The sequence below is a fragment of the Carassius carassius genome, chromosome 43, assembly GCF_963082965.1.
Source record: "Carassius carassius chromosome 43, fCarCar2.1, whole genome shotgun sequence".
In the NCBI taxonomy this organism is placed as follows: Eukaryota; Metazoa; Chordata; class Actinopteri; order Cypriniformes; family Cyprinidae; genus Carassius; species Carassius carassius.
The window spans coordinates 19,572,456-19,585,740 of NC_081797.1; the positions used below are offsets into that span (position 1 = coordinate 19,572,456).

Below are 13,285 nucleotides of genomic sequence, written 5' to 3' on the forward strand. Positions count from 1 at the left end.
AACAAATACAATTATAATGTATAAACTTTCAAAATTCAATAATGTGCATATATTACACTAATAAAAACTCAATTTGTGTTGGTCATGAAAATTATTTATATATATATGTTTATAATTTACTGAATTGTAAATTGTTAATTATATTTTTTTATCTGTATGTATTTTTTTGATCATAAATTAAAGTCAGTACAACAAACACAATTATAAATGTACAAACTTTAAAATGTTATAATAATAATAATATGCATACATTACAGAAATAAAAACCCGATTTTTTTTAACTGTCATAAAAGTCTCTATGTAAATAATGTTTTTATTTATATAAATAAACTGTAAATATTAAATATGGTATGCCAAAAATAATTATTTTAATTATTAAATATTATATTTATATTTAAATGATATTAAATTCATATTTCACAATATTTTTGCTAAACGTTTTCTTCTGTTTGTTTTAATATGACAATGGTGTTGAATTAATGTATGACTTTTAATTATGTTTTTATTACACAGTCATGTTATCAGCTGAAGACAAAATAGAAGTAAAACCAGTTTTGTTTTAAATGACTACACAATGATATTAACAATAATAATAAATATTATTATTCTTGTTAAGAATAATTAATTTTAAATAAGTAAACACATAAATAACATCATTACTATAGAAAAAAATTACATAGATTTAAAAATGTGAATTACACTAATTTTAAAATGTTCCTGGTGAGTAAATTTGTTTTATACATTTTTTTAAATAAAAGTATCAAGTTCTTCAGCAAGGGTGCGTTAAATTAATCAAAAGTTACTGTACAGACATTTATAATGTTACATCTTTGTTTATAAATAAATGGTGTTCTTTTGTTTTCTTTTTGTCAAATAATCAGCAGAAATGTTTCTAGAAAACAAATCAGATCAGCAATGAGGCGGGAAATCCAGCTTTGCATCCCAGGAATAAATTAGTTTTTAACACAGATTCATGTAGAAAACTGCCTTTTTTAAATTAAAATAATATTTCAGTTTTCACTGTATTGGTGATCAAATAAATGTAGCTGTGGTGAGCAGAAGAGACTTTAAAAACATTTTAAATAATTGGACTTTTGAATGGCGTGTTTCTGAATCCCATTATGTACATTAATAAAATATGTTTTTTACTAAGAAAGTGACAGTAATAGCAACATTGATGCTTGCTTTAGCAAACAAACACCACTAATAAATACATAAATGTAATATTTCTCTCTCAAAAGTGCTGGCCTTTCAAGAGGCATTTCTCAGCAATTCTGTGGTGGTTGTTGTTGATGTGTGGTTTGTTTTGACTGGTTCCAGTGTGTTATGTCCTTCATGTGTCTGGCACCTGTATCACGACACGACGCAGCGGCAGCTCATGCAGTCCTGTCCGCTCTCGTCCGGCGGGTTCAGCTTCCTCATCTTGTGCTGACGGATCTCTCGCACCAGCGTGTAAAACGCATCCTCCACACCCTGCACACACACCACACACCGGGAGAAACACCAAGCAATCAGTGCCTGACCAGACCAGATCAAGGTCAGAGTAACACTTCTGTGCACACAACTGCAAAACAGCAAGCGGCAGTGAGTCATTCCCTGCAGTGTTATACAAAACACCCTTCTGTGTGTGTGTGTGTGTGTGTGTGTGTGTAGGTGGCCAAGAGGAGAATTACAGCTAGGGTTGCAAAGGGCCCGACAACTTTCGGTAAATTTCCATAGGAACTTCGTCTGGAGAATGTTTGAAACTTACCCAGAATTTATGGGAATTAATAGGACATTTTGGGGGAAAAGTGTATCATATACAAAGAAAAATCTAAACATTTAGTTTTATCATTGGTTCACATGCATGCAAACTAATAAAATTACTTCTTTTTTTTTTTGGGGGGGGGGGGGGGGGTGTATGTTATGCTTTATTCACTACTGTGCTGTAAAAAAAAAAGAAAGGAGTAGAGTATTTAATAATAATTATAATAATAATAGAGGCAACTCATTTTAATGCCAAAACAATGTATGCATGAATTGGCCTGTAAACACTTGAACTAACATTTTTGCCAAAAAGGAAAATTAACCGAAAACCTTCCCGTCTGAATTACTTCTAAAAGTAAATCATGAGAGTGTTTTTATTTTTGGGGTGAAATCTTTCTAGACCTTGTACACATCAAAAAGCAAAACAAAACTAAAAACACAAAACAAAGCACAAAAACCAAAAAGCGTACAAACGCATCACAAAGCTTAAAACTAAAAAAAACAATGCTAAAAAAAAAGATTAGAGAAAAAGGAACAAAAAAAGCTAACTAATTTTGTTTAAAAGCTCAAAACAAAAAGCAATGCTAAAAAACAAAAAACACAAAAACAAACACAAAAAGCAAACAAACACATCACAAAGCTTAAAACAAAACAAAGAAATGCTAAAAAAACCTAAACAATAAAAAAAAACATACAAAAAAAGCAAATGTAAAAATAAAAACTAGTCAGAAACAGTGTACTGTAGGTGGGTCAATTCATTTGGACACAGTTTACTCAGATGACTATACTTTAGGAAATGTTGAAACTAGACACCGTCTCATTAGTTTTGCTGCAAGTAATTAGATAAATAAAATTAGATGTATTATTCTTTCATAGAGTCACCTGTCGTGTTTTGGCTGAGGTCTCGATGAAGGGGATCCCGTAGCTGCGGGCGAGCTCCTGTGCTTGCCGTGTGTCCACCGTCCGGGTCGGGAGGTCACACTTGTTACCCACCAGCACCATGGGCACGTCATCCGAGTCCTTCACCCGCTTGATCTGCTCCCTGAGAGCCACGGTCGAACACAACCAGACATCGTAAACTACACCTGCAGAAACTTGACTTCATTCAACAATCATCATCATACGATCTGTGTCCTTTGTAGAGCAGGAAACCCCAAATTAACTGCAACCAAGTGCTGTTCAAGTTCAACTGCTCTAGTAAATGACCTTTCTATAAAACTGTTAAATGTTTTAAAGAATCGCTCTTTGAGGAAAGGGGAATCCACACAAAAACTATAAAGATAATGAAACAGGTGAGAGATACCATTAAAATCACATTAAAAGGTTGGGGGTTTTTTCCAGACAATGACAGCCAATCAGAATCCATCCGGCTTTAAAGAGCTCAAATATTTAAAGCATCATTCCTCCAGTCTCCAGTGTCACATGATCCTTCAGAAATCACTCTGATTTACTGATTGCTGCTTATTATTGGAGCTTTTTTAACATTTGAAAATCGTATCCATCACATACTTTCGACTGATGTTGTGTGTATAATGCAAACTGATTATGGACTGCCATCTGCATCTGGTATTAAACAGTGCACTACTATTCCCCATGTAGACCTGTACTTGTTAAAAATACATTATCTAGACCCCATTACACACAAACAACAACCAGATTGATGTAATCCAGTCATCCTCTTTTTGCTTTCTCCTTTCATGTCCTTGAAAGCTCTTGAAAGTTTCACAGTCAGTACCGGGCCCTAGTGGGGTACAGACAGATAATGATTGCAATTCTCATAGTGAGATAAAGCAAACACAGCTTCCCAAGATCACAGAAAATATTGAGGAGCCAATAGAAGAAGAAAGCTCTCAAGATATAAGTGTTTATCCACAAACTGAGGAATCTGATAATGATTATGAGGATTCAGAGAGTATTGTGGATGAGAATAATGAGACTGGTGCTAGTTTACAGATGCAGACTACTGGTGAGGAGAGTAGGTTAAAACTTTACTCACTTAAACAAATTAACGATTTTTTGGATTGGACTAAAGGCCTTCGCAAGCCTAAGATTGAGACTTTTTTTTCCTGATCTTAAATTGTTTTTGGCATCTGGCACAACAGTAATGAGAAAAGCTTCATTTGATGAATTTGATAAACCAAAAAGATATCGTCTTAAGAAAATTCTGTGTAATGTGAGAAGTTCCCTGCATTCACGTAGTAAAAAATGAGTATTACAGTAACATTAGAATTAATTTATTTTTGTTTTGTATTGATCTTTTTTACTTATAGCACCATGGCACCGTTGTGTTTTGGCTCTTTAAATATAAATGGATGCCGTGATGCTGTGAAAAGAACATCTCTTTTTGATTATATTACTTTGAAGAATAGTAGTGTTGTGTTTTTACAAGAAACTCACACGGATGTAAACACTCAAGTCCAGTGGCAGAGTGAGTGGAAGGGGCAGACCATCCTAAGTCATGGTTCTAGTAATAGTGCAGGAGTTGCTCTCCTTCTTGCGGTTGAATTTAAAGAACAAAATGTAAGTGTTTTTGATCTCATTCCAGGCCGAATGCAAAGAGTTGTTGCATAGGCTGTTGCAAGATCACAACTTTGTGCACTCTTTTACACTGTTCTGGGAGATGTTGAGAGAGAGAAAATCCCAGTATAAGTCTCACAGTCAGTGGTGGGATATAAGTAAAGTACAAGTGAAACTTTTTTGCTTGAAGTATTCTGCACGTAACAAGTCTGCTCTCGAAAACAAAATGAGACAACTTGAACAAGAAATTTTGCAGTTGAAAATGGAAGAGCATGATGGGAGTACTGCTGCTGATTTAGAAATAAGGAAAACACTTCTTCAGAACTTACAAGAAGAGAGAGCCAAAGAGACACTAATTCGCGCAAGGTTTACACGTTTTAACTGCATGGACGCTCCAACATCATTCTTTTTTAATTTAGAGAAGAAAGTTGTCAACAGAAAAACCTTAAGTCGCTTGAAACTTCCAGAAGGGGGTGAAACAATCGATGAACATGAAAGAGCTACTCATGCGCTATTTTTTTATGAACATCTTTATACAGCAGAACCCTGTGATGAAGAAATATCAGAAAAACTGCTTCAGGATTTACCTCAGTTGACAAGAAATGATAAGCGTTCGCTTGATAAACCATTGCGAATGGACGAATTGACTACGGTGATTAAAGATTTGTCTTCAGGCAAGGCCCCTGGCCTGGATGGTTTAACTACTGAATTTTATAGGAAGTTTTGGCCAGTCATTGGCGATGACCTGTTCTCAGTTTTTTTTTAGAATGCCTTGAGAGAGGTACCCTACCTGTGAGTTTGCGGAGAGCAGTGATTACATTGATACCCAAGAAGGGTGATCTTGCGGACATAAAAATTGCGGGTGTGTGTCGCATAGAAGATTACGTCACGGCAGTTTCCTGCAGCGTCGCTATGACAACCAGGTACTATTGTGGAGGTACTATCTGCAATGGAAAACGGAGCGAAAAGCGAGCCGAGTCGAGTCGAGTCGAGCTGGTACTGGTAATGGAAAAGCGCCATATGATACTGTCCAAAGCATTAACCAACAGATTGAAGCTCTACACATCAACGATTATTCATCCAGATCAGTCATATTGCATTTCGAAACTAACTATGTTTGATAATCTGTTTTTACATCGCGACTTGATTTCATTTGCAAAAGAGAATAAGTTGAACGTAGGATTTTTATCTTTGGACCAGGAAAAAGCCTTCGACCGAGTGGATCATGGGTTTCTTTTCCAGTATTTCGAAGCCTTTGGATTTGGATCCTCATTTGTTTCCTATGTTAAATTGTTGTCTACCGATATATATAGTCTTTTAAAAATTAATAGCTCGCTCACAAGACCTTTTGTGGTAAGCAGAGGCATACGGCAAGGATGTAGTATGTCAGGCATTTTATATGCTATTGTCATTGAACCTTTGCTAATGGTACTGAGACAACAACTTCGTGGGATTTCTATAGTGGAGCTTTCCTCCTCGGAGATTGTTACCACTAAACTCAGTGCTTACGCAGATGATGTCACTGTAATTATAAGATCAGATGATGATGTTCACAACTTAGAAGCAGCTCTTAAGATCTATCAAGAAGCTTCCTCAGCCCGGATCAACTGGGCCAAAAGTACTTCCTTCTTATTAGGCCAATGGGAGGTTGAAGGCTTTCCAAAGCTCCCCCAGCACTGCTCTTGGAGTTCAGAGGGGTTTAAAGTGCTAGGGGTTTTCTTGGAACAGAACAATATATGGAGAAAACTGGGAAGGCTTATATGAAAAGGTGGCTGGTCATCTGAAGACATGGAGATGGACTCTCCCTCAAGTGTCTTATAGAGGGTGGGTCCTTGTTGTAAATAATATTGCAGCATCTATGCTATGGCACCGTCTGACTGTTATTAATCCCCCAAAGGATCTTTTGCAAAGACTACAAAAGGTTTTTGTTGATTTCTTTTGGGATGGCTTCCATTGGTTGCCTTCTGGAATTGTATACTTGCCTGTAAACGAAGGAGGGCAAGGACTGATTGAACTGTCAGCCAAAGTGAGAGCCATGAGACTAAAATCTGCACAGAGACTGCTTTATTCTATGGAATTTACTCCGTGGGTGTCTTTCGGGCTAGCCTTGTTAAGATCTCTGTCTGGGGTAGAGCTTGATAAACGGTTGTTTTTGATGTCATCCTTTAACCAAAAAGTTACATCTGGTGTTAATTTTTATGCCTCTGTTTTAAATGCCTGGAATGTGTTTAAGTTGTCTAGGTCTGAAAATGATCATTATGGCCTAGACGAACCCTTATTTTTTAATAATTTTTTTAGGAAATATCTGCATGTCTAATTATATAGTAAAGATGTGCATGGAAAAAGGACTCACTAAAGTGGGGCATTTGATTAACCCAGCCGCAAATGAATGGAGATCAGTAGAAGAAATTGCTGGTCAAGTTGAACTGAGGTCTGTGAGGGTAATGGAGCAGTTGATTTCTGGTCTAAAAGCTGCTCTTCCTCCTCTCATTCAGTTTGTCAATCATTCTTTAGAGAGTGAGCCTGTACAGGTAGCCTTTCCTGAGTTAACTGTGTCACCTGAAGTTTGTCCTGAAGCGATTCAGGAGGGAAAGTTGTTGAACTTTGAGAGACTCAAATGCTTACCTTTTATAACAGCAGACAAAAAAAGCATTTACCAAGTCTGTGTGAAAACAGCATACATTAATGATTTGCATGACAGACAGGATACTAAATGGAGAGAAAAACTGTCAGCTGTTGATAATATTTCTCCCTCCTGGAGGCTTTTTTATAAAAGTCCCCTTCCAAAAAGTTCAGGTGATTTACAGTGGAGAATACTGCAGCATTGTGTGTTAGCCACTAATGTTTTTGTTTCAAAATTCAATTTAAATGTATTGCCTTTTTGTCATTTTTGTAATGGGCACGATACTGTGTTCCATGTTTTTAATGAATGTCCACGGTTAGAGCCACTCTTTGCATTGTTGGAAGGGATCTTGAAAGGTTTGGGTTTTGATTTTAACAAAATGATTTTTATTTATGGATACAAGTATTCTAAAGCAAACAGAGCGTTGTACTTTTGCCAATTTTATAATTGGTCAAGCAAAATTGGCTATTTGGAAAACTTGTAGGCTTGCTATTGAAGGACGAATAGTTAATGTTTTGAAAATGTTCAAAGCATTTCTCTCTCTTTCTCTCTCTGTCTCTCTCTCTCTCTCTCTATCTATCTGAATCAATGCTAAGATGTTTTCAGGGGTCACAGGGTTGATGAGCTCACATAAGGAGGTGTCACACTTCTTTATGTGATTTGCAGTTTAACACATCAGCTTTGGCTCTTGGCCTTAGTAACTAAAAAAAAAGTATTATTCCAGGGCATATTTCACACCAAAATTAAAAGAGACAGACAGCTGTGGAGTTTTGTCTTCTGTGGAGGACATTCGTTTTCAGTGATTTCTCTGAGATTCCTCACATGCCACAGTTTTAAGTCTGAATGTCCTGTAAAGAGCACATCCAGGGCTTTTCAGAGATACTACATGATTGGATGTTTCTTCATGACAACTCCCTCTCCTTGGTCTTTAAAAAAGCCTGACATTCATTAAGTTATGGAAATATGTCATAATAATTTGTAATGATCATTTAAATCGGACTAATTTTCAAATTGTTGGTCATTAATCAACATCTCTGGAAAATGTTGGGGTTTCAAATCCAAATATGACTTTCTGTTGTGAAACTGGACATCAATTTCACTGGGACTAAAATCATGTTTATTACGTATTTTGGGAGACATAACAAATTAATGGGGAAATAAATTATATTTCTATATTGCTATGAAATATAATATTATTATGAAAATCTCGCCAATTATTACTCTCATTATTACGCTTAGTTTTTTCATTACATGTTGCCCAAAAACACATTAATATGCAAATTAGATACAGTAGATACATTGTTTATAATCCCGTTTATGGTCGTTTTTCACACATTTTGGCTAAAGAAAAAAGTGGTATATCAAATCATTCTGTTATATCTTTCAGAACATAGTTGATAATCATATTTATAGAAAGTTTGGTATAAAAACAAAAAAGTTGATTTTTGATTAAAACAAAAATCCCACTGTTTTTGCCTTTACATGTTTATTCATGTCTTTTTATTTATTTTAAAACAGGACTTTTTATTAGCCAGTCATAACAGAAGGTATCTACATATAGAAGTCTTAAAGTTACCACAGCAAAAAAAAATAATGTTTTTTTCAACCCAATTTTTTTTCCTGATATCCATTTTCTTCAAGATAAAACTGAAGAAATGCCAAGGATATTGACGAGATATTTTGAGGACAAATCCCAAACAGAGACAGAAGGTTTCATGTTCAAACACACACCTGTACTGATGAATGTCCTCAAAGGACTTGGTGTTATTGATGGCGAAGACACAGAGGAAGCCCTCTCCTGTCCTCATGTACTGGTCCCTCATGGCGCTGTACTCCTCCTGACCTGCAGTGTCCAAGATGTCCAGGAGACACGTCTCTCCGTCAATCACCACCTGCTTCCTGTACGAGTCCTGCAGACAGATCAACACCAACCTCAAGCCTGCTTCCATTTTCATTCACCATTTCCTGTTTATTTCTTACTCCGTTATTTCACACACACGTGGACATGATTTGATGTCTTTTTTAAATGTGCCAAATAAAGGACTTTGGGGACAAGGAGACAGGGACTGAAACAGTAAACAGACTGTGGAGATGGTTGAGTTGTGTCCTGTCAGACATGTGTGTTAGCGCACATTGAGCCATAAAAAGGACATTGTTTGTCCAGAGACGGGCGTGGCGGGAAAAGATGACAGAGAGAGCGAGAGACGTGTAGAGACGTGCACACACACACACACATTCCTCACGCTGAGAGCACACACAGGCCGTGGGGAAATTTGACACTGAGTGTGCAGAGAAACACACAGACTGAGTCAGTGAATGGTGGGGATGGAGTTTATTCATTGCCCAGTGATGCTGTGAGATATAGTGAAGAGACGGACCACTGGTCAGTTTAGTAAAGCATAACATACAGTACAAGAAAGCTAAGGATGTACCAGAACCAAAACAAACAAAGGTTCACCCAAAATTAAAATTCAGTCATTAATTACTCAGCCTCATGTCGTTCCAAACCAGTAAGACGTTCGTTCTTCTTCAGAACACAAGTTAGGATATTTCTGATGAAATCCGAGAGCTCTCTGACCCTCCCATAGACAGCAAGGCTCCTTATTCAACAATTTTTATTAGACTTTATTCAACAATTCGTCTCCTCCTTGTGCCATTTAAGAGAGTGTCCACTGAATGAAATGCATGCATCGTAAGTATGCGGATTAGTTGTTTTCCTTCAGATCAAAGTGTAAACAATGTATCCGTGTACATACGATGCATACGTTTCATTCAGTGGATACTCTCCAAAATGGCGCTGTTAGGACACTTGCCGTCTATGGAGGGTCAGAGAGCTCTCGGAATTCATTAAAAAAATGTTCATTTTTGCTCCACAGATGAACGAAGGTCTTACGGGTTTGGAACGACATGAGGGTGAGTAACTAATTAATGACAGAATGTATGACATGAGTTGTGGATAAATGTAGCATTGTATCACTTGCTCACCAATGGATGCTCTGCAGTGAATGGCTGCCGTCAGAATGAGAGTTCAAACAGCTGATAAAAACATCACAATAATCCACAAGCAATCCACAGCACTCCAGTCCATCAGTTAATGACTTGAAAACCAAAAGCCTCCATAAATCTATTACTATGGTGATTTAACTTTACTGTTTCTTCTGGCTAAAATATGAGTTCGTAATGCATAATAATGCTGTATCACCCGTTGTCTCTCACATCAATTTCCACCCATATATTTGTTTAGAGCTGTTTTGGACTGTTTTTGCTTGTAAACGGTGCTTGATCTGTGAACGTTTCTCACCTGATTCAGATGAGATGACTTTTTCACTGCTTGAAGCAAAATAATGGATTATGGACTCATATTTTAGAAGAAAATAATGTTTTGAAGTTAAAAACGCCTTGATGGACTGGAGTGGTGTGGATTGCTTGTGTATTATTGTGATGATTTTATCAGCTGTTTGGACTCTCATTCTGACGGCACCCATTCACTGCGGAGCATCCATTGGTGAACAGGTGATGTAATCCTACATTTCTCCACATCTGATGAAGAAACAAACTCATCTACATCTTAATGGCCTGAGGGTGAGTAAATATTCAGCTGTTTTTCTAACATTTAAGATCAATAATGTTTTTTTTTTTTTTTTTCAGTATTTATAAATTAAATTCTTTGTTCATGTTAGTTAATACAAACACAGCTGTTCATTGTTAGTTCATATTAGCTCAGGTCCATTAGATATTTGATAACTGTTGAAAAAATTAAAATTAATATTTATAAATGCTTTTGTTTAGAGATGCACCGATTGCAATTTTCTTGGCCGATTCTGATTTTTTGTTAGTGTGATCTGCTGATACCAATTTTTGCCAATTTCCAATTCCATGTGTGAGAGAGAAGGGGTCGTCGGAGAGAAGAGAGCGAGAATGTGCTGCTGACGTGACGTTATTGCCTGTCCTGCTGGTAACAAAACAGGGGTGCGTTTCCCAAAAGCATAGTTGCTAACCTGTTAGCAACTTAGTTGGTTGGCAATGGGAAATTGTTCAGTCCAAAAAAAAATCACCAGCTCAGTCATAGACGACAGTACAATTGCATCTCAAAAAATTTGAGTATCATAGAAAAGGTCTTGTAACTTAATTCAAAAAAGCAAACGTTCTTATATTCTAGATTCATTGCACACAAACTGAAATATTTCAATATTATTTTGTTTAAATTCTGATGGTTACGACTTACAGCTTAAAAAAATAAAAATAATTCTGTATCTCAAAAATTTTTATATTCTGTTTTGAGCTTGATTAGTTTGATTAATTTTGAGTATAAATACTGGGTACCTCCTGGGCTAGTTCAGAACATGCAACCACACTTATGGGAAAGACTATTGACTTGACAGTTGTCCAGAAGACAATCATCAACATCCTCCACAAGGAGGGTAAGACACAGAAGGTCATTGCTGAAAGGACTGCTCTTCACAGAGTGCTGTATCAAAATATATTCGTAGACAGTTGATTAAAAGGAAAAGGTGTGGTAGGAAAAGGTGCACAAGCAACAGGGATGACCACTGCCTTGGGAAGATTATCAGGAAAAGCCGATTCAAGAACTTAGAAAAGTGTCACAAGGAGTGGACTGAAGCTAGGGTCAGCGCATCAAGAGTTACCACACTCAGACGTCTTCAGGAAAAGGGCTACTGCTGTCACATTCCTAGAACCAAGCCACTCTTGAACCAGAAAAAACATCAGAAGCATTTCACCGGGGGTAAGGAGAAAAACAACTGGACTGTTGATCAGTGGTCCACAGTCCTCTTTTCAGAGAGCATAATTAAACCTACTTTGGATTAAAATTTTTCTTTAAAAGTTTCCTACTTTTGATTTTTCTAAGCTGTAAGTCACCATCAGAATTAAAACAAAAAACTCTTGAAATATTTCAGTCTGTGTGCAATGAATCTAGAATATAAGAAAGTTTGCTTTTTTTTTTAAGTAAATTACAAAAAAGAAAGAACTTTTCCATGAGATTCAAATTTTTTGAGATGCACCTGTATATGATCCTAATATGGTTACTGCTACAGGCACAATTGAGGCAGCTACCAGCTCCTTGTAAGACCCCGGGATCAAGAGTCACAGCACACACACACACACACACACACACACACACAGAGAACATAAATGTCAGTGGCAGCACCATCGTCGTTTGTTTGACAACAGAACAGTGTGTAGTGATAATGTGGGTAAAGTAATGGTTAGATTATTATTGTGCTTCAGCCTGCATCTGCCCTGACCCGATTCTATAGCTCCAAAACAAACACACCCATACCACAACAGGACCTGCTACGGTGGCCGAGAGAGATAAACGTGCTGCAAATGACAAAAATACCTGCAAATTAAGAAAACATCTTCATCAGTTTGACAACACGTGCTGCAAATAATCACAATACAAACAAATAAAGAAATGTGCTGCAAAAACACAGACCACATCAGAAATATTTAAGGGAACCGTAAAGTGACAAATATGGCTGGGACATAATTTATCAATGTGTGCTCTGAAAAGATCTTTATTTTAACAATCCTGGTCATACGATTCCTTAGCTTTTTTTGTGTGTGGATATTATTAGCCTAAATAAGCTTACTAAATACACAGTTACTGTAACTGTGAACGGTTATGTAAGCTGGCTAATTTACTTTTAAAACTTACCTTACAAAAACTAAACATAGCCTATGATTTTACTATTGAAATGAATGAATTAATAAATGCATTTATTATATTAAAAAAAGCAAACAAAAAATGGTTACTGTAATCATGCACAAATTAACCATGGATTTACTACTCTAACCATAGTTTAACCATGCTATTTGTACAACTGTGGTTATACAAATGTTAATCAATACTCAAAATTTTTTTTAGCATTTGCAGCTTGTTTTTGTATTTCATTGTGTTGCGAGTATTTGCAGCACATGTGCTGTCAAACTGATGAAGAGGTTTTCTTAATTTGCTGGTGCTTTTTCTATTTGAATGTGTTTTGTGAAGTTGAGCTCTCTCGGCCACCGTGCCTCACCCCTGTTTTGAAATCTTCACCCCACATGTACATATGCAACCATGGCAACGACGATCGCAGAAACAAGCAAAGATGACACACAAGCATATTCAAACAAAAGCCAACATGGATAAGTTGTGTGAAACAACGCAAAATCAACGTTACTCACCTATCAAAAAGAAACATAGAAACCTCGGCGTCCAATTCGAGCCCTTCCCAATCCTTGAGTTTCTCTCCACCGCTGGAAAGCTGCTCGGATATTTACGTGGGTCCTACCTCTTGCCTGATTGTAAACCCTCTTTTTTATCTGCCATCTCTCTCAATCTGTAGTCGATCTGCTAATATGCTAATTTTGAATAAAAGCGTCTGCTAAATGACTAAA

At 36.7% G+C, this 13,285-nt stretch overlaps 1 protein-coding gene across 5 annotated transcripts in view; it reads right to left on the reverse strand.

The window, feature by feature from the left end:
* The window catches only part of LOC132125013 (GTPase HRas-like), a 28,843-nt gene that overhangs the window by 642 nt on the left and 14,916 nt on the right, over positions 1–13,285 (reverse strand). For 4 of the 5 annotated variants that reach the window (XM_059536214.1, XM_059536212.1, XM_059536216.1 and 1 more), the window contains exons 3-5: positions 8,618–8,796; positions 2,629–2,788; positions 1,349–1,473 (exon numbers count right to left, since the gene is read on the reverse strand). In XM_059536214.1, the coding sequence (XP_059392197.1) occupies positions 1,354–1,473; positions 2,629–2,788; positions 8,618–8,796 (459 nt within the window). In that variant the 3' untranslated portion in view covers positions 1,349–1,353. Of the gene's footprint in view, positions 1–1,157; positions 1,474–2,628; positions 2,789–8,617; positions 8,797–13,285 lie in introns of those variants that run through there. The other variant, XM_059536213.1, reaches the window with a different exon arrangement.